This window comes from Galeopterus variegatus, unplaced genomic scaffold (genome assembly GCF_000696425.1).
Source record: "Galeopterus variegatus unplaced genomic scaffold, G_variegatus-3.0.2 Scaffold1656, whole genome shotgun sequence".
Classification (NCBI taxonomy): domain Eukaryota; kingdom Metazoa; phylum Chordata; class Mammalia; order Dermoptera; family Cynocephalidae; genus Galeopterus; species Galeopterus variegatus.
Window position 1 is genome coordinate 174,044 of NW_007727767.1, and position 23,889 is coordinate 197,932.

General features: G+C 43.7%; 3 protein-coding genes across 3 annotated transcripts in view; 1 reads left to right on the top strand and 2 right to left on the bottom strand.

Moving 5' to 3' along the window:
• HPS4 (Hermansky-Pudlak syndrome 4) overlaps positions 1-3,191 on the bottom strand; it is a 33,514-nt gene extending 30,323 nt beyond the window's left edge. Inside the window, exons 1-2 of the mRNA XM_008578283.1 lie at positions 3,121-3,191; positions 1,975-2,493 (exon numbers count right to left, since the gene is read on the bottom strand). Of these exons, the coding sequence (XP_008576505.1) occupies positions 1,975-2,015 (41 nt within the window). The 5' untranslated portion in view covers positions 2,016-2,493; positions 3,121-3,191. The remainder of the gene's footprint in view (positions 1-1,974; positions 2,494-3,120) is intronic.
• Positions 3,192-4,195: 1,004 nt separating this feature from the next.
• Positions 4,196-11,196, top strand: SRRD (SRR1 domain containing). Its single transcript, XM_008578285.1, has 7 exons — positions 4,196-4,371; positions 6,317-6,357; positions 7,733-7,992; positions 8,098-8,196; positions 9,731-9,885; positions 10,351-10,396; positions 10,773-11,196. The coding sequence occupies exons 1-7, from the start codon at positions 4,196-4,198 to the stop codon at positions 10,992-10,994; spliced, it is 999 nt and encodes a 332-aa protein (XP_008576507.1). The 3' UTR covers positions 10,995-11,196.
• Positions 11,197-11,273: 77 nt separating this feature from the next.
• Positions 11,274-23,889, bottom strand: part of TFIP11 (tuftelin interacting protein 11) — a 17,829-nt gene continuing 5,213 nt past the window's right edge. The window contains exons 3-13 of the mRNA XM_008578286.1: positions 23,243-23,399; positions 22,671-22,827; positions 20,817-20,944; positions 19,122-19,274; positions 16,653-17,180; positions 16,419-16,525; positions 15,514-15,682; positions 14,764-15,007; positions 13,974-14,116; positions 13,334-13,499; positions 11,274-11,713 (exon numbers count right to left, since the gene is read on the bottom strand). Coding sequence (XP_008576508.1) covers positions 11,358-11,713; positions 13,334-13,499; positions 13,974-14,116; positions 14,764-15,007; positions 15,514-15,682; positions 16,419-16,525; positions 16,653-17,180; positions 19,122-19,274; positions 20,817-20,944; positions 22,671-22,827; positions 23,243-23,399 — 2,308 coding nt within the window. The 3' untranslated portion in view covers positions 11,274-11,357. The remainder of the gene's footprint in view (positions 11,714-13,333; positions 13,500-13,973; positions 14,117-14,763; positions 15,008-15,513; positions 15,683-16,418; positions 16,526-16,652; positions 17,181-19,121; positions 19,275-20,816; positions 20,945-22,670; positions 22,828-23,242; positions 23,400-23,889) is intronic.

Genomic DNA, 23,889 nt, shown 5'->3' on the forward strand with positions numbered 1-23,889 from the left:
AGCCTTGGCAGTGCTTCCTAAGAACATGCACCTGTGACTTGCAGACTTGACCTCCCCTCAGCTAAGGCTGTGGACCGTGAACCTCTGCTTTGTTCTCCACTGGTCCCCTCGCGATTGGATCTCCTTATTCCTTTACCTTGGAACCATCCTAAAGGAAAAAATAATTCCACCTGGCAAGAGAATAGAAAAGATACATGTTCCCTTTTATCCAGAGCTCACGGCATTTTAAATGCAGTTTCCTATTTCCCAACTTGACAAGGGCTCATTACTCAGTGTTTGAAAGCCTTCTGGTGGCCCTGGAGGAGAAAGAACCCTAGTAACTACAAATAGATAAAACAATTCCATAAGTGCAGGAGAGTCAAACTAAAAATATGCTCTATCCAGCCGTCAGACCATCTGCCTAGAAAGGCAGGAGCAGCTAGAGGAAAAACCAAGCAGCCACAATGATGGCTCTTATCTGAAGCACTGAACCTCAGCTATACAACCAAACAGTGTGGGACACTGTCCTGCCTAGAAAGGCAGGAGCAGCTAGAGGAAAAACCAAGCAGCCACAATGATGGCTCTTATCGGAAGCACTGAACCTCAGCTATACAACCAAACAGTGTGGGACACTGTTTTTTAAGGCTGGGGTAAAATAAGTTAGGGGTGTCTTAGATGTACTCCTCACAACTCTTGAGCGCGATGCTCTCTGGCAACAGCCCTTCTACCCAGAATTCATCCAGAGACAGGCGGTTAAGAAACATTTGCTGAGGGCCCATAGTGTACTCTGTCACCATTTCACTGCAGGACAGTGCTTCCATAACAGTGGGAAAACAGGGGCCCATGAGAGTCTACAGAGAAACACTGAACTTGTCTACTAGTCATAACCTTACCAGGCCTCTGAGTATCCCTCAAACATGCTTCCACTCGACCTCCTTCTGATTCCCTAGGCCAAAAGGAATGTTTTTTCTGAATTTCCATAACCCTCTGTTCTTCCTTAAAGACTCTTGTAACTCTGCAGTATAATTATAATTACTTAATATTATTATTTGATTACCTCTTTAAGACCACAAAGCAAACTCCCCAAAGGCTGGGTTTCAGTTTTACTTCTAAATCTTGAAAACACCTTTATCAGGCTGTAGCATAAGGAAGGGGTATGACCACTTTGTCACCTGTGCTCTTCTCTGGATCTGCACCCTCTCCTGGACCTCCCTCCCCGGTTCCCACTTCATCTTCCTGAAGACAAGCACCAACTCTGTGCTAGCATGGTCCACGTTCCTGAGCTTCAGGGTCAGATGTTCAATCGGCTACAGGTTAAGTCCAGATCAAAAAGGCTCAAAAATGTCTCAAAGCCAACTCAGAAACCCACAGCTGGCCCCATCCTCTCCTTTCCCCATGATCTCTGAGTGAAAGACTCCTGCTCTGCCAGGCACACAAAAGAAAACTTGGGTGTTATTTTGAACTGCTCTATCTTTTTGATTTCCACCTACATAATCAGTCACTAAATCCTGCTAATTCTAGTTAAACCACACCTTTCACTTTCAACTCCCTAATTAGTTTGCTGAACCAAATTAAGAGAAAGGATTAACCAATTTGGGGTTGAGAAGGGAACCGAGTTTCAGGTAGACACTGCATAATACCCAAATACACTCTTCTCATTGTGTAATTGTCAGCTGCAACCTTTCCTTGTCTCTCCAAAGTGAAAACTACAACACCCACATTATTATCAAAGCTGACTGCATGATCCAGCTGCAGCTATCTTTTCTAATCTGCAATGCCAGATTCCTTTGAACACTGCAAGAGGCTTGCAAAGTTAAAACACATTTGCTTTGGAAAGAAATCGTTCACATGATCAATTTGGCTGCTCTGAGGACATGGCATTTTTATTTTCTTCTTAATAAAATCAAGACAATCTGGCCGGGGATTTTCAAGGAACTCAAAAGATCCATCCGGCAGACTGGCGAGAGCTAAACCATGAAAGGCCTGAATACTCACCAAGAGGCTGGCTTTGTCTCTGTGGAGGTGGAGGTGGCCATTTACTTTCCAGTCACCCTCATTCTCTTCCGTTGGGTTTTCTTTTCCAGTCTCAATTCTTTCTCCCCAGCTGTGACCGTTCCTCTGTCTGCCCAATCAAGTGAATCTGAACATGGTAGGTTTAAGTGCTTTCAACCACAACTGCCACTTGCTTAGGTTTCAGCATGAAAGTGCTACTTCCCTTCCTTGCAGGCTTTTCAGTTCCATGAATATCTCTACACCTCTTAGAACTCTGACAAGGAATATAATAAAGTAAGATAATTCTATCAGAAAAATCAAAGCCACTAGTCTGGTTCCATGAGCGTCAGTATGTCTGTCTACAGAATAACCTCTTCAAGCTCCTATTCAAGAAAACCCAAAGGGAAGGTGCATGCTGGAGGCGATGTTCCGAATGGATTTCTAGGTTGTCTAGTTCAAAGCCATCCTGAAGGTTCTTTTAAAAGTTTTAAAGTTTCCAGTTCAAACATCAGTGCCTTGGCTCTGAAACAGACACAAGGAATAGATTATTTCAGAAACCCATGAGAAAGCATGTGACCCAACAGTGTTAAACAAATGGTATATTTCAAAAGAGCTTTCTACAGTAGTGAAAATTACGTTTCAAAATAAAAAAGGGAGGGGAGCAGAGACTTCAGAATGTCTCAGTTTCTTGAACAGTTATGGTAAATATAGCACACCTTACAGAAGATAAGATTAAATGATTAATGTGAAAAAGCTCTAGACGTTAAGGACAAATATACAAATAAAGCGGCTGCTATAGTAAAAATGGAACCCAAATTAAGGAACTGTCACCTACACAGCCCTAAAGTAATCTGAACATGCAGAATTCTAGAGCTGGGGAAAAAAAAAAAAAAAAAAAAAAAAACCAGAAAGAGAACTTAAATCAAATGGCTTTCAAACTCCCGCAAAAGAAAAACAATTCAGCGTATCATGTAATTTCAGTGTCAGAAGGGGCCCTGGCATCATTTACTGTAAACCTTGTCTCCCGCACTCTCCTCCAAAAACTACCTTGACTACCTCTGGCTTACTCCCTCCAGAGACAGGCGGTTCACAGTGTTAAATTTACCCTTCCACCAAGCTAAAATCAACCTGCCAGTAACCTCCACTCACTGGTCTGGATAACACTCTCCAGGAAAACACAAAACAAGGTCTACTTCTGCCACATGACAATCCTTCAGTCACTTTAAAACTGTACTGCTATTGTCACTTTCTTCAAGTTTCATGTCTCTCAAATTCTTGCTCACCATCCTGCCATCTGTGGGAACAATACAGTTTGTTAAAGAGAGAAGTCCCTAGAGAGGACCCCACTGAATCTTTGATAGCCTATAAAATCTCTATTTTTTCCCAGCTCTAGACATCTTGGGGTGCCCCTCCATAGGATCATATTCATCGTATTCTATGGAGCATTTGGGGGAGAGGGGGACATCTCAGTTCCTGGAACCAAGGACAGAAGCCTGAAATCCCCTATCCCTTGATCCAGAGAACTGGGCCCTACATTGACAGGGTCCACTCTCTTATCTCTGAAAGGTCCAGAAGGGGCCAGTAACGGCCCTAGGTTACGAACCGGTGTCAGGATGTGACCAGAAAAGGCTCTGGTAGCCTGGGAAATGACAGTAACGACCGGGAGAGGCAAGAAGTGGCTGGTAAAGGCCTGGGAGTGGTGGGAGTGGTGTAGGAAGTGATCTCAATGGGTTAGCAGGACTGGCAAAGGGGCGCTAATGGCTGCAAAAGGCCAAGAAGCTGCCGGACACAGCCCCTGATGTCGGGAAGGGATCGGTAACCGCAAGAGGGCTCTGCAAAGTGTCTGGCCTCAGCTCCAGTGGACTGGAACATGGTGGGCAAAGGCCTAGGGGTCGAACGGAACCCGGTCACGCCCTCGGCTGGGGTCCCGCCCTCGGCCTGGGGTCCCGCCCTCGGCCTGGGGTCCCGCCCTCGGTGTCCCCGCGCCTCCGAGCACCGCCCACCCACCGGAGTACCCAGCAGCCTGGCGCTCGGGGTTCTGGACTCAGGACCCGGAATGTGCGAGGTGGCGGGACGACCCCGACTCCTGCCCGGTACCTACGCGCACCGCAGAGGCCCTAGGTCTGGCGCCGCCCCGCCCACCGCCCCCTAAAGTTTCAGGCGAGCCGGCGCGCGGCGATGTCTTAGGGCCGAGTGCGCCGCGTGCTGATGACGTCAGAGGCCAATGGCGCTGGCCTCGGTGGCTGCGTTAGACCAGAGGCAGGCGGCGGCGGCGGCGGCGCCGCGGAAGAGACGCTCGGCGGTCCGGCGACTGCGGCGCAGGGAGGCAGTGGCTTGCGGCCGGGAGGCGGACCTCGAGGTGGACAGCGAAGTCTTGTTTCGTCTCATCCGGGACGCTGAGTGAGTTCGGGGTCTGCCCTGGTTCCTATCCTCGCACCGCTGGGCACCTCTCTGAACGTCAGTCTCTTCAACTATAAAGTGGGGATATACTGCAAATCCTTTAAGAGGTCATTCTGAGGATTCAACGGAGGTAACCAGTCCATTACAGGTCTGGATCATAGTGAGAGCTCAATAATGGTTGTCAGTCTTGTTATTGCAGTTACAGCTGTGTGACCTTGGGCAACTTGTAATCTCTATTCCTCAGTTTTCTCATCTGTGAGATGGGGATGAAAATAGTACCTATGTAGGCTTGTTTTGAGGATTCAGTGAATTAGTAAACTTAAACCATTTCCTGACACGTGGTAAGCGCTGTGCCAGCGTTTGCTATTAAATTATACCAATGTTGATTATTACTGGTACTGTTAACACTAGGGAAGTGGCATGAACATGTGATTGTCATCATTATTAGCATCATTAGTTTATTCAGCAGTTACTATGTTCCTGGCACTTGCTTAAGGATTCTACACACTTTATCATTGTTGAACGTCACAGTCACGCTAGGATCCTGGTAGGTCACGAGTCTCAAAGAGACATAGATAATGTATGGAACTAGATTTAAAACCCAGATCTTTGTGACTACAAAACCAGTGCTACCAGCTCTCCATTATTCTGGGCACTTATCCCACCCCCAATGCCCCAGTACCTTGCTCTGTACCTCGGAAAGCACATACACAGTGCCTGACACAGAGGAAGCACTCAGTAAGTGTTACCCACTGTCGGTATTTAGTATTATTACCTTTATTTGCAGTCCTATTAGGCTCAATAAATAACAATTTTAGTTAGCACTTCCTCAGATCAGCATCTGAAGGGCCATCACAGGCACAAAAATTAGACTAATTTTGTGTGCTCCTCTCGCCTAGAATTAAGGGCAAGAGGCAGTGGTGACCCAGAGGTTAACTCTATCTAGAAAGAAGTTGCTAACCAGCTGGCTGAGCCTGAAAAAAAAGACAGCAGCTACTTGGAAGGTGCCAATGAAAGTGAGTGTGCCTAGGGGTTTGGAGAACCCTGAAGGCACTTTTCATATCCCTTGATATTGTTACCTAAACTTCTTCAGTGTTTCCTAGGATCTCCCTGCTCCTCCCAGCACCCCTGAGTGTGTTGGGGTCACCACTGTTGTGTGTAGAGAGGGGCCCAACTCTTTACATGCCGATCTGCAGTTACAAAGTATTACCATGTACATTAGTGCTCTCCATTACCTTCTGTGAGGAACATGGGGCAGCCTCTGGGCAGATTTTTTTCAATTCTCTCTACTTCTCTCTGTGCCCTCTAAACACAGTCTCTGGCTTATGGCTTGTTGATTCAAATTCAGTTTATTTTAATTCACTGTTAACTTTGTTTTGCTCTGGGTTTGCGGAAACCAGTTGACTTAAATAAGGAAAGCCCAGGCATTTGGTTTTGTCTCTTCTTTTACTTTTCCCTTAGGATTATTGAAGGCTATTTATTGGGTACCTGCCATGCGCATGGGCACAGGCACTGTGCTAAGAGGGTTAACCTATTTAATTGCTCCTGTAACACTCCATGATAGGTATGATGTTAATCCCCATTTCAGAGATGAGGAAACTAAAGCTCAGAAAGGCTAAATCTGAGTATTCAACAACCAATTTATTGAGCTGCCACTCGGTACTAGGCTCTGTTGTGTATGAAGGATACAGAAAGACCCAGACTCATTCCTGGAAATCAGGGGCCTCCTCCAGGAAGCCCTCTCTCCTGCCCTCTCTGAGCTCCAGCAGTACACACTCTGGCTCTGGACGTGTTCAGTATATATCCCCCTCCTATTATTCAGGAAAGGTGAGCTCTGCATTGAGAGGCACTTAATCCTCCGTGCATCCAGTTCATGGTGAGGAGAGTCACTGTTGTGCAGCCCTGAAATGGATGGTAGATGATTGTGCCATTTTTTTCTCAACAGGGAGGACCTGCTTATCTCTGATTTCTGGAGTTCAGCACTAGGTAGGTACCACCTGGCTGAGGGTACGAGTGGGAGGAGGGCCCAAATGTGGGCAAAGAAGGGAATCCAATCTTCATTTGAGAATATTTTACTTCAGAGTGGTGTACAATGCTGGGTTCTAATTCTGACTTCCCCCTTAACTGCTGTATGTCTTTTGGCATTTAACTAACTCTGACCCTCAGTTTCTTTATTCATGAAATGGGGATGGTGATATAAATATCCTGTAATGTGGTTTTGAGAATTAAATGAGGCTGGTAAGTGCTTAGAACAGCACTTGTCTGCTATACAGAAGTCAATAAATGTTAGCTGTCATTATCATTATTGCTGAAATTTATATTTATCCTGCTCTTTTTTCCTTGATATTACAGTGTATATTTTTTCTCAGTTATAATCTCTTCCTAAACATAATGTGTGGCAACATAATGTTTATGCATGAAGTGTGAACCTACTATAGTTATCATTTTTATTGAGGGACATTTAATTTTTTTTCCTTTATTTGGTTTTCAGTTATTCTTATACATAACTTTACAATGAGCAACTTTATGCAGAAAGCTTTTACCAAATTTAGGATAATCCTCGTAGGATATATTCCCAGTAGTGGAATTGTTAAGTGAAAGGAAGTGACCAACTTGATATCCATTGTCAAGTTGTTTTCCAAAAGCTTTTACCATCTATTTACCAGCAGGGACATAAACAGCCGGCTTTTCGTGCAACTTTTCCTAGCCTGAGGTCTTATTTAAATATATCTTTGCAAATTTGATAAGGGAAAGTTGGTTATGTTGTTGGAATGTATGGCTTTTTGTTTTTTTGTTTTGCGTACAGATTTATTCAACTAAATTCAGTAGCAGTATAATAAAAGGCAGACAAAAGAACCCATCTCTATATGAGAAGATTTAAACAGAGTATTTTTCATGAGACTCTTGAAGTCCCCACCCTACTTTTTTCCTTTGAACTTTTTCCACATTAAACATTCTTACTCCCAGCGATTTATAGTGTGATTTGAGAGCTATGTTCCTCTATTCTTTGTTACCATCAAAAAAATGGGTATTTCAGAGTATAGCCTGTGTTTTCGCTGGTACTTCTGTTAAATTAGAATGTTTCACTGTGCCCATGAATGAATCCTTTTTTACTTAAGACATCTCCTGGGTTTTCAGCATGGGAGTCCAGGGGCCAGGACAGCCTCTCAGTTTGTGGTAGACATGGCTGTGTGTCTGAGGCATGTTTGGGAGTGAGGCCGGTAGCTTTTCTCTCTGAAGAGTTGACGCCGTTACTGCCCTGCTCCCTTATTCCCTGGGTCTGTGGGTTTCTCTTGTGGATGACTTGGTTCACAGGGTCAGAGCATACCCTCTGATTATATTTGGGGGCCTTCTTTTTCAGAAACCATCAACAGATGTCTTACAAAACATCTGGAACAACTAAAGGCTCCTGTGGGGACTTTTTCAAAAGTGCTTGGAAACCTGCATCTTGACTCATTGCAGGATGAGTCAGATGTGGCCCCTGGCTCCATCCCAGGAGAGAGCCTGATCCCGGGAACCTACCATATGAAGTGTGTGTGTTATGGTATTGGAAACTTTGCCACCTGTGTCATAGCTAGAAACCAGCTAGCATTTTTGCTTCTCCTCCTGGAAAAGTGCCAGGTAAACAAGTTTTTGGATTCATCTTCATCTCTCCCTCCCCTGGTTTTGCACATGGTGTGCAAGCAGATGTTGTGTTGAAATAAGCAACTCATTCTTCCCTTCTAGATTCCCAGAAGTCACTGCTGGGTATATGACCCTCTGTTTAGCCAACTTGAAATAGCAGTTCTTAACAACCTTGGTATGAGTGTTCTCAGTGAGAACGAGGTAAGTGGTTTAGGAAAGGGAAGTGGGGAGGGTTTTATAAATCCGACCAGACTGACCCCAGGCTCTGCCCATGGACGCCAGTTTTCTTTGAAATGGCGGTCATCCCTCTCCACTGCTCGCTTGCTTTTCCAGTGCTTATGTGACCAATCAATTACATACATTTTGGCTTCCTTTCTGCCCATCAGAAAAATTTAAATTACACAAATAGCAGGAACCAGAACATGTTAGGATTGCAAAATTCTTGTGAGAATTTTGTCCAGAAATTATGCTAAGTTGGTATTTACTATCACTGTTAAAAAATAAAGATGGCACAGTCTGGGAACCTCAAATGAGGTCCATCTGGTTGGAATGACCCTGTCCCAGGGGAGGTAATGAAAAGAGATGGAACATCTCCCCTCTGCATTTGGGAGCCTTCTCTTTCAGAGAAGTATAGCCCAGTTACACCCATAGCACCTGGCTGAGTTGTCAATTAATCCTCTGCCCACCCCTGCACCCCACAAAACCTCTGGAAAAAAGAAATTCATTTCACAAGCAGAGGGATAAAGCCAGTATGAGCAAATACCTGTGAATTTAGTTTTGTGTTATCTTGGAGATTATAGAATCATTTGACTCCTCTGTGTGTCACAAAACTGCCATATCATTGCTTATGACGTAGCATGAAAATTAGGCCCAGCTGAGAAGAGCCATTCCCCAGTATGGGAAAGTCCCAAAATACTGTCATTCATTTCAGATCTCTGAGTGCCTGCTCTGTGCTAGGCAGGGAACTTTAGAGAGACCAGGAGCCAACCTCTGTCAGGGATCCCATGGTCACAACAGGACATATGGACTGTATACAGTAAATCATGAATGAAACAGTGAGGTAGAACCTTGTGCTAGGAGCTTAGACAGGAGAGGTTTGGAGGGATCGAAGATTTCCTAGGTCTGAGCTGGGATTTGAAGGTCTACCAGGAGTTTGCTAGAGGGAGAGAACCAGGATCGCAGGCAGCTTGTGCAGAGCTGGCTGTTCAGGAAACCACTACCAGTTTGTTATTAACATAAGGGAAGTTGCAAGAGAGGAGCCTTTTGTTCCCTGCTAAGGAATTCAGCTATAGAACAGTGGTTCTCAGGAGCAGGTGATTGAGCCCTCCAAGGGACATGTGAAGAGGACTCAGTTATGATGAGGATCTGCAGGAAGTGACCTGGGAAGTGTGGAAGATCGCTGAGCACAGTACATGGGGAACAATAACCACTGCCTCTCCTCCTGTCCTTGCTGTCACAGACCCAAGAAACCCCCTCATTAACCCAAAGCTTTATGTGTTCACGGAACACACATTTGTTAAGTAAACATGAGTCCTTTCTGAAAATCGTGATTTCCTTTTTTTTAGCTCCATATAATTGTATAGATTTCATATGCACTACTACCTGTTGCACAGTGGAGTTTAGTTTTTTGTTGTTGTCTTCAACTCATTATTAATCTCTACCCTTACCTCTCCCTCACCTTGCTGTAAGCAGTATCCCATGAGAGTGTTTACACCTGTTAATACTGTATCCCCAGGAAGGGAAACGGAGTATTTGTGGTGAGCCCACCATCTTTTACATGCTCCACTGCGGGACAGCCTTGTACAACAATCTTTTGTGGAGTAATTGGTCACTAGATGCTCTTTCCAAGATGGTCATCATTGGGAACAGTTTCAATGGACTTGATGAAAGGTGAGCCTGAGAATGCCAAGTCTGTCAGGTGTACCTCAGACCAATTCATAAGCAGAAATGTTTCCATGACTATTCTGTACTTGGAAATGCTCTTCCTAAAGACAGAAGCTGTCGGAACCCGGAGTCAAGCTGTGAAGCAAGTTAAGGAGTCTTTTGGCCAATAGTCCTTTCCTTCCCTTCCCTTCTGACAGACAGAAAGGCTTTGAAAAACAGGAAAACCATTTGATGTCTCTGCCTACAGCCCTGCACTCTCCTGTCTCACAGTGCTTAGGTGTCTGCTCTGTCATTTCTCTCTACTGATGAAATGGGCACTGGGGTATTCACATTTTCTACTATTTAACCTACTCAACACCCCAAGTTTTCTTCTGAATTCTTACTATACTTAGGTCATCTTGCCTTTCTGTGTGTCTTAATTGGGTAAAACTATTTTCATACCTCCTAATCATGTTTTCTTTTTATTTCTAGGTTGCTGACAAGGATTCTGCAGAAAAATTATCCCTACATTGCAAAGGTATGAGGGACTGGGACAGAAAAGGGTGTGAAATTATACTGTTTCTCCTTTCCTGTGAAGAATTCCTCCTTTACATGTATAGGAGGAAACTCAAGAGGGGTTAACTGAAGACAGTGATATGGGTCTGTGATCTAGAAAGCTATGGCATTTTAACGCATCTTAGTTTCTTCCTAATTTCCTTTGCTCTCCGTACAGTCCAACATATCCACTGCCCTTGGGGCTTCCAATTCATTGCACAAAAGCATTTAAAGCAAAATATCCTATTCCTTATTTTTCAAAAAGGATAACAGGGGTGACAAGTAAAATGGAAATTTAACCCAGAGGAATAGGGATTACTGTGACCATGAGGTTTTTACATTTGAATTTTTCTGCTCAGATTTTAAAAGGACTGGAGGAGCTTGAGTTTCCTCAGACTTCACAGTACATGGACATATTTAATGACACCTCCGTCCACTGGTTCCCTGTACAAAAGCTGGAACAACTTGCCACAGATATTTGGGCATTTAGGGAAGAACCAGATTATCAGGACTGTGAGGACCTTGAGATCATCATGAACAAGACCAAAGACCCTTCAGGTGCTGACCTGAACTCACTATAATGTACTCAGTGTTGGCTGAGATAGAAGCTGCCACCAGAGACTAAAGGAAAAGTCACCATGGAGGGAGTCACTGCAGACAACAGCTTTCTTTGCAGTGGCCAAAGTTCAGAAATAAGAACAGGAAATCTATCAACTTGGCTGTCCTGTTTCAAGGACAATACACCATGTAAGGTCTTGGTATAAAGATTTATGCACTTCTAAAGTAGTATCACTGTGTTTTACATCCTTCCCTGGTGACCTGGCCTGATGTGGAATATCTCCTGAATAGAGAGGTCACCGTTTCAAAGAGGATTTAAAATACTGTTTATTCCTAACACGTCCCTCTCAGGTTCAAGACTCCAGCCTGCTCCAGACCGCTGCTGTCTATTTGGCCATGTCAATCAGGCTCTGCAGGGAGGTGGGCACCCAGGTCTTCTCACCCTGGACAAATACCACCCCCCGGTCAATGTAGATCACAATGCGGCCAAAAGTGTAGAGCTGCTTCCCTTCGTGTCGCTTCCCAATTACAGGCATGAAGACAATGTTGTGCTCCTCAGCCTTAGTCTCAATGAGGTCCTTAAAGTTCATGGGCACAGAGCTGGTGGCCACACCAATGCCCCTCTGGGCCATGTTCTCAGCCTCCCGTCGCTCCTGCATGGCCTCATACTGGAAGTCCTTCCTCCGCTCTGTGTGGGTGAGATAGGCAATGTTCTCCCGCGCTCCTGGCTGCATGTAGGCACCTGAGACAGATGGAGTGGAATGGCAGTGAATAGAGGTGTTCCAAGATGTATGGAAATTGACACTGTTATGCTTGGCCCAGGCCTGGGTACACCAGACTGCTAGTGGCCCACTGAAGGGCCCCTCTGCCTCAAAGACACAAAGCAGAGATAATCAAAAACCTTTGGGAGAAGTTTAGGCAACTGGTTAGTCTCAAAAATTATTCTGAAGGTTTCTGGCTAATATCTTATAATCTGAGAAATTATTAAATATTCAACGCAAAACAAAATATCTGCAAGGGGTATTTCAGGTATTCCAGCTTTCAGAGCTGGAAACCTTGACAGCATTAGCCACTGTTCCATTCCCAAGCTGCCAAAGAAGCAGCTTTTAGTACACTGAAAAACATATGGCCTGTACTGGTTTTATATATATATATATATATATATATATATATATTTTTTTTTAAAGATAACTGGTAAAGGGATCTTAACCCTCAGCTTGGTGTTGTCAGCACCATGCTCTCCCAGGTGAGCTAAATGGCCATCCATATAGGGATCCAAACCCATGGCCTTGGTGTTATCAGCACCACATTCTCCCAAGTGAGCCATGGGCTGGCCCTAATAATGGTTATATTTTTAACTTACTCTTACAGACCCCCTACCCTACAAAAATTTAGAATGAATCTGGGGAGCTGAAACAGGGGTATTTAGAAGACAATATAGGACCACAAATGCCAAGTGCTCTGGGTCACAGACAAGGAACAGTTCTGGGAACATGAGGCCTGGGGTGGCTAAGGAAGACATGAAAATGGAGATGGCCCTCAAAGGGCCTGGATAAGTAGAGAGAAGCATAGAAGTATATTTGTCTCATTAAACATTATATACAGTTATACAATCTATGAATTCTGTTTTCATATAATAGGCTAGGTAGAAAGACTTAGAGACTCAGGAAATAGAAATTCCAGCCCCAACTACCACCCTATAGCCATATGACCCTAAATAAGCTCTTGGCCTCACTGAGTTTCTCTCTGAAACAAGGTTAGACTAGCTGCAGTTTCACTGCTGCACATGAGCTAACGAGCAGTACTGGCCTTTGCCTGGTGATGGTGAACTGTCTATTTGTGACACAATGACACCACTGTTGAGCACCATACATATTAACTTACTTAAATTAACCCCTCTTATAACCTATGAAGTAGGTACGATTACTGTTTTATGGGTAAAAAAAAAAAAATGGGGCTCATAGAGGTTAAGTAACGCCTAAGTGTTAGATTGTACCCCTTGACTCCACACTATGAGCTATTACACTTAAGAAGCACACCGAAGGCTGACTGAGCAGACACATGAATGGACTTTTTAGGCTACACAGCACAGTGTTTAAGAAGGTGCACCCTGGGGTTAGACTGACATCGTCTGAATCCAACTCAAGCCAGTCTCCATTCAGGAAAAAACACCCGTCAGTCACGGCAGATCTGGGCAGTGGAAGCTAGCTGACCACATAACTGTCTAGTGGGTAAGAGTCAGTATCTGTAGGAGCGGAGAGGAAGCTATGGTATAGGCACCTGAAAATTCTGACTCTGTATCACTTACTGTTTAGAAACATGGAACTTGGCCAGAACATCCAAAACACAAATCTTCACTCACCAACATTGGAGGACACTGCCCTGTTCATGATATCAAGTGCTTCATTAAATTTGTCTTTGACGGATGGATGTGCCAGCACTTGGTCTGAAAACATGGATTTCCAACCCAAGTACCACTTGGTGATCTCCTCATAATTGGGGCTGTTACTGAGCCAGGAACACAGCACCTGCCAAAAAGAAACAAATAAGAAACTTGCATCCACAAGTTTATATGGGAGCAAAATTTTTGAAGGGGGCCATCTGTTTCAATCCTGGTCCTACAAGCTGGTGACACTACTTTACAGGAGATGAACAGTCTGGCACTTAACAGTGTGGATTTTGGAGTGAGCTTGGTAGCTAAGTGCCCTTAAACATAAACTCGGAGCCTCAGCCTACATGGCTGTACAACAGGGATACTACAGTCCCTACCCCATAGAGTTGTGAGGAGTTGAAATAATGCAAATAACATGCTCAGAACAGCATCTGGCATATGACAAATGTTCAATAAGTGGTGGCCACTACTATGATTATTTAAAGCATTCCTACCCTATCATGTAATTTATTTTCATTATGTAACTGCACCTGCAGTCAGACCTTGGCAGAAGATTAAGTGAACCCTCTTCTCTACCCCTACCCACCAAAACAAAGCAAAAAAAGCATACCTGAAGCCACTTGGGGAAGAAGTGCTTTTCAAGAAGTCCCACAAGGCTGGAGACAGAGATCATCCCTTCCCAGTCTATCACCCAATAAAAAGCATCCATGTGCTGCTGGTGGGGGTTAATGACTAACTCACCAAGACACATCCCTGGAAAAGAGACCCAGGCTCTAAGACTTAGCTTTAATACAGGCAAAACCACAGAAGCACAGAGAGCAAATTACCAAACAATGTCAGTGTTTGATCTGTTTTTGAAAGTCAACTTTAAGCTCTTGACATAACAATTCTTAAAAATCATTTTTTTCCTCTAACCCAGAAATAACTCCCTAATAATTTACAATAAAATACCATAAAAATTTCAGAATACCAATAGCTATCCTGTTATTAGAAGCCAAAACTGGACCAATCAGGAAAACCACAAAGCACACTGAGTCTAACAATGTCACTGCACTTTTAGTCACTTCTATAAATAAACAGCAAAAAGGACCCCAAAGTGCTGGCTGGTTAGCTCAGTTGGTTAGAGCACAGCCTCACAATAACGAAGTCCTGGGTTCAGATCCCCATACTGGCCAGACACACACACAAACACACAGTCATACAAAAAGGACCTCAGTTACATCTATATTCAGCCTCAGTGTACAACATGACATCTATTTTTACAGTGAGAAATACTGTGTGCTAAGCTTTGTCATGAACTCAGAAGCCCAGTTTTGAAGACACAAAATCATTACTGCTAGCCACAGAAACCAGGGCACTGAAGCAGTTGGACTTGGAATGCATTCTTCCCATTTCCTTACCCAGCTTAGGCACTATGTTCTTAACCATGAATGCTTCCCAGGAGCCAGGGGTGAAGACATCTTTCCAGGGCTGGAGGATGAGCTTGGCAGAGGAGTCACTGGGGTGCCACTTCTGCAGGGCACTAGACAGCTTGCTGCGGATGGGGGAATAGAGTGGCTCCAGCCGTGCCTGCATGAGGGGCAGCCATGGGTGAATCCAAGAGTGGATGGGAACAGTGTCTGTCAGTGGGTTCCAGTTTTCCACCTGCAGAGTGAATAGGGGAAAGACACAGTTCATGAAGACTGGGGTAGTCACATGACACCCCTGTGTAGTTAAAGGCAAGCACTGTCCTGGGGGAGGAAGCTTCATGCTTTCTTGGTGTGGCCCACAGTCCTTGCATGTGTGTGGAGGACAGAGTCTCCATTTAAAGGAGGAAAACGTCAGATATAAAGAGGCGGCCAAAGTGCCTTGTAGGCATTTTATATTCCACCTAAACACAGACCTAAACAAATATACCCATTCAATTGTATTACATCTCAGAAACAGCATAATTCTAATTTTATTGAAGAAATCAAGAAAATGAATTCCCTCTTAAGGGGGATTTGGGGAAAACAGTGCTGAGAAAAAGGCTGTAATTAACAGTACAGGACAACAGTTGTATTGACAAATTTGGTTAATTGCATTTTAACAGCACTGAGATAATAAAGAGAAATACTAAGCAAGTCCCCATGGTTACTGATGACAGCTGTTTCCCATGACTCTTGCCTTACCTCCTTCTGCAGCTTGGGGAAGATGAGTTGGTCCAGTATGTTATCTAAGATCCACACAGGAATAATGTGCACCCAGCTATCCAAAAAGTCTACCATTGGATCACAATTTCTTGGCTGCCACTGGGTGACGATATTTCGAACAAAAGGCATCCAGACTTCCCATATCAACCTATGGGAGAAAGGCGGAGGACAGGCTGGCTAATTGCCTGGACTGGCTTCAAAGTACACAAAGTACACCACCACCACCACCCACCTCTCTAGAATAAGAAAACAAAGGCAATGGCATGGAGATCCAAATTGCAGAAAACCATCAGGCTGGTCCCCAGATTGGCCAAACCTGAGCCTGCCTCTTCCTGCTCTTGTGGCTGTCCTCTTACCTCAGAGGCCCGTCTCCTCGGTAGTGCCTGCCCACCTGGCAGTGTTGCTCAGGATCACTGGGGCTCTCAGCACAAGGCCCAATTTTCAGGAATGCAGTGCTTTCCCACCTACAGCCCTTTACCCACAGCTGACACCTTTCACCCTCTGAGTCACAGTTTAAATGTCACCTCCTGTGAAAGCCCTCTGTCCCAACTAAGTTATTCTCTATCACTATAGCCAGTGTGCAGCCTGTCTTTATTTGTTCATTTCCTTGTCTGCCATCTGCCTTTTCCTGTGTACTGTAGACAGAGGCTGGCTGCCGTACTCCCAGGGTAAGCCCAGCACCTAGCACATGCATGACACTCAACAGACACTTGACAAGGGTAGGTTGAAAGAAAGAATGAATGAATGAATTTAAATTCCTGGAACAGTGCCAGCAAGGAGCAGAGGGTTAAAGGACAAGTATTACCACCTTCCCCAGCCTTTAGCAATCCTTCCCAATCCCCCAGGAGTCAGCAGCAGGAGTGCAGAGCCCAACCCCGCAGTACCTGTGAAAGGCGTCTGCAGAGAGGTCCTGCCCGCCATGGGACAAGAGCTGGTCATTCTCCAGGAGGCTTTTCCACTTGGAGATGATCTCGGTGCCGTAAGTGCAGTCCTGAGGAGACACACACAGCAGCTGAGGGGCAGCAGATCCACTACCCTGCTCACCCTCGGGGCAACCTCATTAAGCAAGGGCACACCCCAACCGAGGGGCAGATAGGCTGAGTTTCTCCACAGCTCACTTTGAGGGGATCCCACTCCTTGAAGTACTCCTTCATGAGAGGGTAGACAATGGCCACAGCGAGGTCCACACGGTCCGACATCCTGTACTCTTCATAGTACTTGTCCTGGAGGGTTTCAAAGACACGGGCGCACTCATCCAGGGTGAGGGGGTTGCTGCAGTTGGGCTGCATCCGCCGCTCACACTCCTCCACCATCTCCAGGACCTTGCTGAGGTTGGAGATGACCCGCTCCTCATGGTCCAAGACCTCAGACATCTTCTCCAGCTCATGGGAGAGGTTGACCACCATGTCCCGCTCGTACTGCAGCTGCCGGTCATTCTGGATGATCTCCTGCTCTGTGAGGTCGATGAGCAGCTGCAGGTTGTGCTCCAGCTCAGGCAGCGCAAAGCCCGGGGTCTTGGCCTCTTTGCCAGGCTGTGGCAGCTGTTGGGACTGCAGCGGCAGCCCATCCTCAGGGACATTGTGCTTATGGCTGATCTGGCTATAGCTGTAGTAGACCTTCTGCTCCCGGCCTGTCATGTCTATGACCTTGGAGAAGGTGACAGAAGGGACACAGGTTAACACTCACCATTTCTGCCCTGATAAACATACAACTAAGCCCAGGGGAAGGCATGATGCTAGTGGAAGTGTGTGAGAACCACACTATGCAACACAGCTGGAGATGTGCAGTGTTTCTTGAAGTGGAATCTGAGCTATACTAGATTACAGGGGACTCCAGGGACAAAACAATCAGATGCAGCACGCAGTTCTAAATTGGATCCCTTTGGAGAAGCCAGATGGAGAAGACTTTTTAGGAAGACTGATGCAATTTCAACAGGGACTGTTAGTGGAGATGAAAATTTATTTAAATGGAAAAGTAGAGGCTGTACTGATCAAAACAGATAATAAAACAACATATACAAATACAATCAAGATATCACATTTTGGGGGCTGGCTGATTAGCTCAGTTGATTAGAATGAGGTGTTATAACACCAGGGTCAAGGGTTTGAATCCTTATACCGGCCAGCCACCAAAATATATATATATATATATATATATGTATGTATGTATGTATGTATCAGACTTTGGTAAAAAACATATATGAGGGGTCTTCAAAAAGTTCATGCAAGTATTCATACTATCTTTTAATTCAAGTTTTACACAAACTTTTTGAAGTACCCTTGTATATGCATATAAATATAGAAAAAAGATCTAGAGAAATGTACGTCAAGGTGTTAAAATTTGATAATATTTGGGAGGATAGAAAATGATATTTTTCATATTTTTGCCTCTCTGTATTTCCTAATTTTCTAAAATGTATTACACACTGTTCTTGTAATAATAAAAAATTGTTTTTAATTTAAAAATAAAACATACCAAAAAAAAAAAAACCAATTACTGGACAAAGGCAACCTAGGAAATGAGCTAATTCCAATGTTTTAGGGAAACTGAGGAAATATGAATATGGACTGTACTTCTGAAACAAGTATTTATAGTCACTTTAAATGAGAGTGTGATCCATGAACCACCTGCATTAGAATCACTAGGGGAAAATAAGAGTCCCAGTTCCCAGTCTCGATCTACTGACTCAAAATCTCTGAGTGGGACCTAGACACCTGAATTTCTTATCAGGTCCCCCAGATAATTTGATGCACAACACATTGATGTTTAAGAACTGCACTTAAAGCTTTGAGTTCTATGATACACACATTATAAACTTACAGCAAACTATAACAGGCAACTGTCGCCACTGTTCTCTGGCTACTTGGGAAAGTAACAGAAAACCTAATACACTATATGCACATAACCGTGGCTGAAAATTTAATCTATCTTAGAAAAAGAAAATACTCCATGCTGGCAAAGGTGCCCTGAAGACTCTCCTGCATTCCTGGTCAGAGAAAGTTAGTACAAACTTCCCACTATTTAAAAGCGTTAAGTACTTTTGTATTCTTTAAGCTGGTGATTGTACCTCTAGGAATCTATCCTAAAAAATGTCTGAAACAAAGACAAAGCTTTATGTATAAACCTACCAAAAACCCAAACCAAACCAGAAAAATGTTAAAGAACTAACAATAGAGGTAGGATCAAGTAACATAGTACAGCCACTCTTTGGAATTACGCACTCATGCAAAATGATGCTCCTGTTGAGTTTTTAGTAACAGGAATGTGACTAAATTCACCGACTGTAAGCTCCAGAAAGATGGGAACATTGTTTGATTGACCACTATAATGCCATGAAGAGTGCCTGGCAAAGAGTAGGAACTTGGTAACTATTACTAAATAAGTGAGAGTAATGAACGGGAACATGCTACTATCAAGTGAGAAAAGCAAGATACACACATGTATGCACATGCACAGTACCCACACAAAAGCCTGGAGAGAAGACCAAACAAACCTTAGAAAATGTTCAGTGATTAACTCTGGGGTGTGAGATTACTTTTTTGTGTTTTCCAACAAGTCCTGGACCAGGTATTGAAGGGCCTCCATACCTTGACCTGAGAAAGCTCCTTCTGGGGAGCAGTAAGCTTCTTGCTAATCCTGCCCTTGGCCTTCAACTCTTCCACTGTCTTGTAAGAGTATTTGGGCTTCTTCTTGCTTCCACTTGGGTCCTTCCTCCACTGGCTCAGTTCCTTCTGAAACTCCTAAACCAGAGGGATGCAGTCAGTCACAACAAGGAACAACCACTTTTTACAGGAGGTAAGGCCAATGAGACCATTAACAGACATTTACCAGCCACTGTCTTAGATTTATGTGCCCAAGGTTCTATGAGGATTGCACCTGCCTGATACTAAAACCATCTGATAGTCCTTGACACCCACCCGCCCTCTTACAAATAATGAAGTTCAGGAGGCAGGTGCACCAAACTGGAGGTAGAAAAAAAATGAGGATTAAGGCAACATTTACTGAGCATTTACTATGGGCAGGCACTGCAATAATTTTAAATTGACCTCGTATAAAATTTAGAAATACGACATAAAGGATTTTTTAAGTACACAGATCCTTGGTTCTGATTAAAAATGAAGATAAATGAGGAGGCCCTTATGTCTCAAAGTAAAGTATACTTTATAGTCAGGATGTGCAAAACCTTTCTGCAGGAGGAAACTGGCAGTCAGGATAGTACCACTGAGCCCTCAGAAGCTGGTTTTGTGGCTGTCATTTTGTTTTATTCACACTGGTTTAAACTTGTAAGTTTTTCTTTAAAAGTATCTGGATTTCTGGCTACTTTGAGAAGGTCAGAAGATCACGCTGTACTGACTCCACAGCCTCATATGGCAATAATCTCCTAGAGCTGAATAAAGCCTACGCCTTTAGATGGGCTGCACCCTCACCTGTGTGCCTCAGTCCCCACCACTGCTTGTTGTCTGAAACCTGCTCATCTTAGTCATTTCTGTTGCATGCCTAGTACCTGTCAGCTTCTAAGTCTGAGAACCCCAACTTTGAGTTGTCAATCCCACATTATCAAATGTCTCCTTCCTCATTAAAAGACGGGGGTCAGGGACAAGAAGAATAACATCATGTTTCTTTGCAGCATCCTGCTCTCTCCCGTAAATGCACAGAGAAAAAGAGTAATATTTCAGTCAAGAGAGCTGGTCCCTCTATTACTGGAGTAAAGGGACACATAGCTGCCAGCAGATGACTCCCTACTGCACTTAGAATGAAACCCCAGCACCTAAAACTGGCCTTCAGGTCCCTGTGGTGTGGCCTGTCCACCTCTCCAAATGCACTTCCTTCTGCTCCCTGCTTTGTATGCCACAACGGCTTCCTTTATGGTCTCTTAATCATCAAGCTCAGTTTCTCAGTGTCCTCTGCCTTCTCAGCTCACCCTATGGCTGGTGCCTTCTCTTCTACTAGGTCTCAATTGAAATGTTTCCTTCCCTAAGAGGTTTGCCTGACCATACTATTTATTAAAAGTAGGTCAACACCCTTCCCCCAACCTTATTTTCTACCTAGGCACCTCCTAGCAGGTACTGACCTTTCTAACCATGCTGTAGTTGCTTGTTTACTGTCTGTCTCTGTCCACCAGGCTCTAAGCCCTTTCATCATGGTACACCCAACCTCCTCCACAGTACCTGGCATGTAGCAGGTATGCAATAAACATTTGAAGACTGACAGAATGATTGAACAGACAGCTATCTGAAATGGCACAGGACACCACCCACCCACGTCTCCTGACTTCTGGTTACCTCTTCAGCTTCTTCTTCTGAGTCAACCACAGGGAAGTCTTGCAGGGACTGAGTGGTACGCTCTGAGCCATAAGCCCCCACAGCTCCTTTTCCTTTTCTCTGTTTGGCTTCAATTGGGTTAATGATACCTGTCAAATTTCAGCAAAAGATAAAAGGAGACAGCAATTCATATATGTGAATAGCCATTCAGTGAAACCATACTTCCTTGCTCCTTACACAGGAAGGAATGCTCTTCCCTGCCCTCGGAATACCGTTCATGTCCCATGTGATTTCAAACCTCTGAGCATTCATACTACCACAGAACAGTGTGCTGACCTTACTTAGGTTATTTACGTTCTAAATACAGATTTCCATTTCCACTTGGAGTCATTGTTTCAGCAGATGAGAAAAAAAAACAGAACAATTCACTTATAAATGAGCATTCAGGCATACTAAATTCTACACTTCATTAATTTAGAAGTCTCTACTACAGAAAGTGTAATAATTCAGATAATATATTGATTCTGGGTTTTTGGTGGTTTTTTTGGTGGCTGGCTGGTATGGGAATCTGCACCTGTGACCTTGGTGTTATAAGGCTGTACTCTAACCAACCAAGCTAACCAGCCAGCCCCCAATATACTGATTCTGATTAAAGTGAAGCTGCAATTTAACAACAGACTCCCCATCTATTTTTCTTAGTAGGTCTTTCTCCTCTCCTTAACTTTTTTTTGACATGTTTAAGCCCTGGAAATAAATGGTCTATTTTTCTCATAAAAGAGCTTACAAGCAGGACCACAACATTCCAATGAAGATTCCTCCCCACTCCAAACTTTTCATCTTCACCCCAGTTTTCATTTAGTACTGTTGAAATCTCAAATAAGAACTGTCCCCTCATTCTCATTCCAGGTCAACATTTCTATCTTCACTCAAGTTCATGTGTTTTTCATAAAGCTGATATTTTCAACACATAACCTGTATTTAACTTTATCAATTATTTAGAGACTAGATTTTGAGTTATAGAGAATACTTTTGATTATATTCAGTTAGAGACTGCACATGAGAAATAGTTCAAGAAGAGGGAAAAAAGTTTCTGCAGGAAGAATCTAATTGCATGGTTTGAGTGGCTTTGGTAGCCAGGAGGTAAGAATATGAGGTAGGGGCTGTATCTGCATGGAGCTGGGTGTGAGAGGACATGAGGAGACTCTGCTACTGAGCAAAGATGAAGGTGACCAATGCATGATTTGCTCCACCAGTTTTACAGCTATATGTCTCTAGCTATTAAAAAGCTACATACAATGTTTTATTGATATTCCTGAAGGACAAATAACTGTTTTTGCAAAACTGAAACCCTGTGATCAGGGAATGAAAACCTCAATGCCTTTAGGGCCCAGGAAAGTTCATGTAAATGAATAAAGTGGGCTGGGATGGAAGACAACAGCGATTGGTGGAGACTACTTCCAAGAGAAGGCCATGTGCACTGTCCAGGGGCAACTATGAGTCAGCTAAACTAAATACTGCCAGGAAAAATCTAGAATTTGAGGTGAAATTATCTGATTTTTAAGCACTGACAACAAAATAATTTTTTTAGAAACACTGGTCGGGCCAAAAAAGAAGCCTGTCTTCAACCTGTTTGCAGCTGGTTTTAGACCCTAACCTTTTTCTTCCCTCTGAAACAAGTATTTTATGAAACTTGAGTCTGGATAAAGCAGAGTAGTTTAGGAGCACAACTGTCTTGTGCTGGCAAACCAGGCTGCAGAGATAAAGTACTTTTAAAAGGGAAAAAGCAGAGAAACAGCAAACTGTCCCTCCTACTACCCCTCTTCTTCCCTTTGCCTAGCCTCTGCCATGCAAGATGACAGGGCAATGGTGTGATACCTTGTGCATTCTTCCCAAGGCCCCGTCCAGGGACATAGCCCATCTTCTGAAGAAGCTTCTGTCCAATTCCTTTTGTGTGTCTTTCCCAGCTGCCAAAGTCCATGAAAGACTTGGTTCCTCCTGCAAAACCTTTCTGACTGGGCTTAAAATTGCCACCCTGCAAAGAACAATAATCAAAGCTTAGTTGATGGAAAAAGAAAAATCAAAGAAAGCTTGGCCAAGAGGGAAAAGGCTTGGCAGTTATAGGGCCTTAGTGTCATAGGAATCAAAAATGTATCTATGGGCTGGCTGATTAGCTCCGCTTGTTAGAGCATGGTGCTGATAACACCAAGGTCCAGGGTTCAGCCCCTATATAGGCCAGCCACAAAAAAAAAAAAAAAAGTATCTGTGATGTGTGTCAGGAGAGAAAAGCGACTGCACTACATGCTTCACACCTCACAGCAACTTGCTGCCACAAAGAGAGGACCACACAACCAGTTCCAGCTGAGCTTCTCCCTCGCTAGGAAATGTTTTGGCCACAATGAGCTTTGAAGGATATTATTAAGGTCACAATACTTCGATAAAGACTCTACCGTTTTTAATTTCTTTGGTCCAAAATCCTTAGGAAAGTCATCCTGCTTAACAACTGGTTTCTCTTCGTCATCAGAATCTTCCAACTCCACCTCCTCTGCTGCTCCTTTCTTGAGCCCTGCACTGATGAAGTTGACTGGTGCAGAGTAATCACGGGCACTGCAGGCACAAACACAAAGTCCCATGAGGTCTGTAAAGACTCTTCTGTAGCTATCCTTTCATAGAAACTTTGCTTACTAGAGAATTGCTTAGAGTGGACCTCATAGGATCCATTTAAAAAGAGTAACTACACATTTATATGTCAAAATACCCCAGATTTGGCTTCCTGTAATCACACTTAACGTTTTTATCTGACATGTTCAATTCAAATCTACAGCTGAAGAGTTATCAATATCAATGTAGAATTGATTATAAATTCAAAATATAATCCAATTTCCTTTTTCTTTTTTTTTTTTTTTTTTATAATTTGCTTTAGAAAACATTTGTTTTGGACACTATTTTGAGTACAAAAATCAAACAGGAGCAGAAAGAAATTCTAATAAAAATCATAAATATATAAAGCCCATTAAAAGGTTACATGCAGCACTTTTCACAATAGCTAAGAGTTGGAACCAGCCCAAATGTCCATCATCAGATGAGTGGATACGGA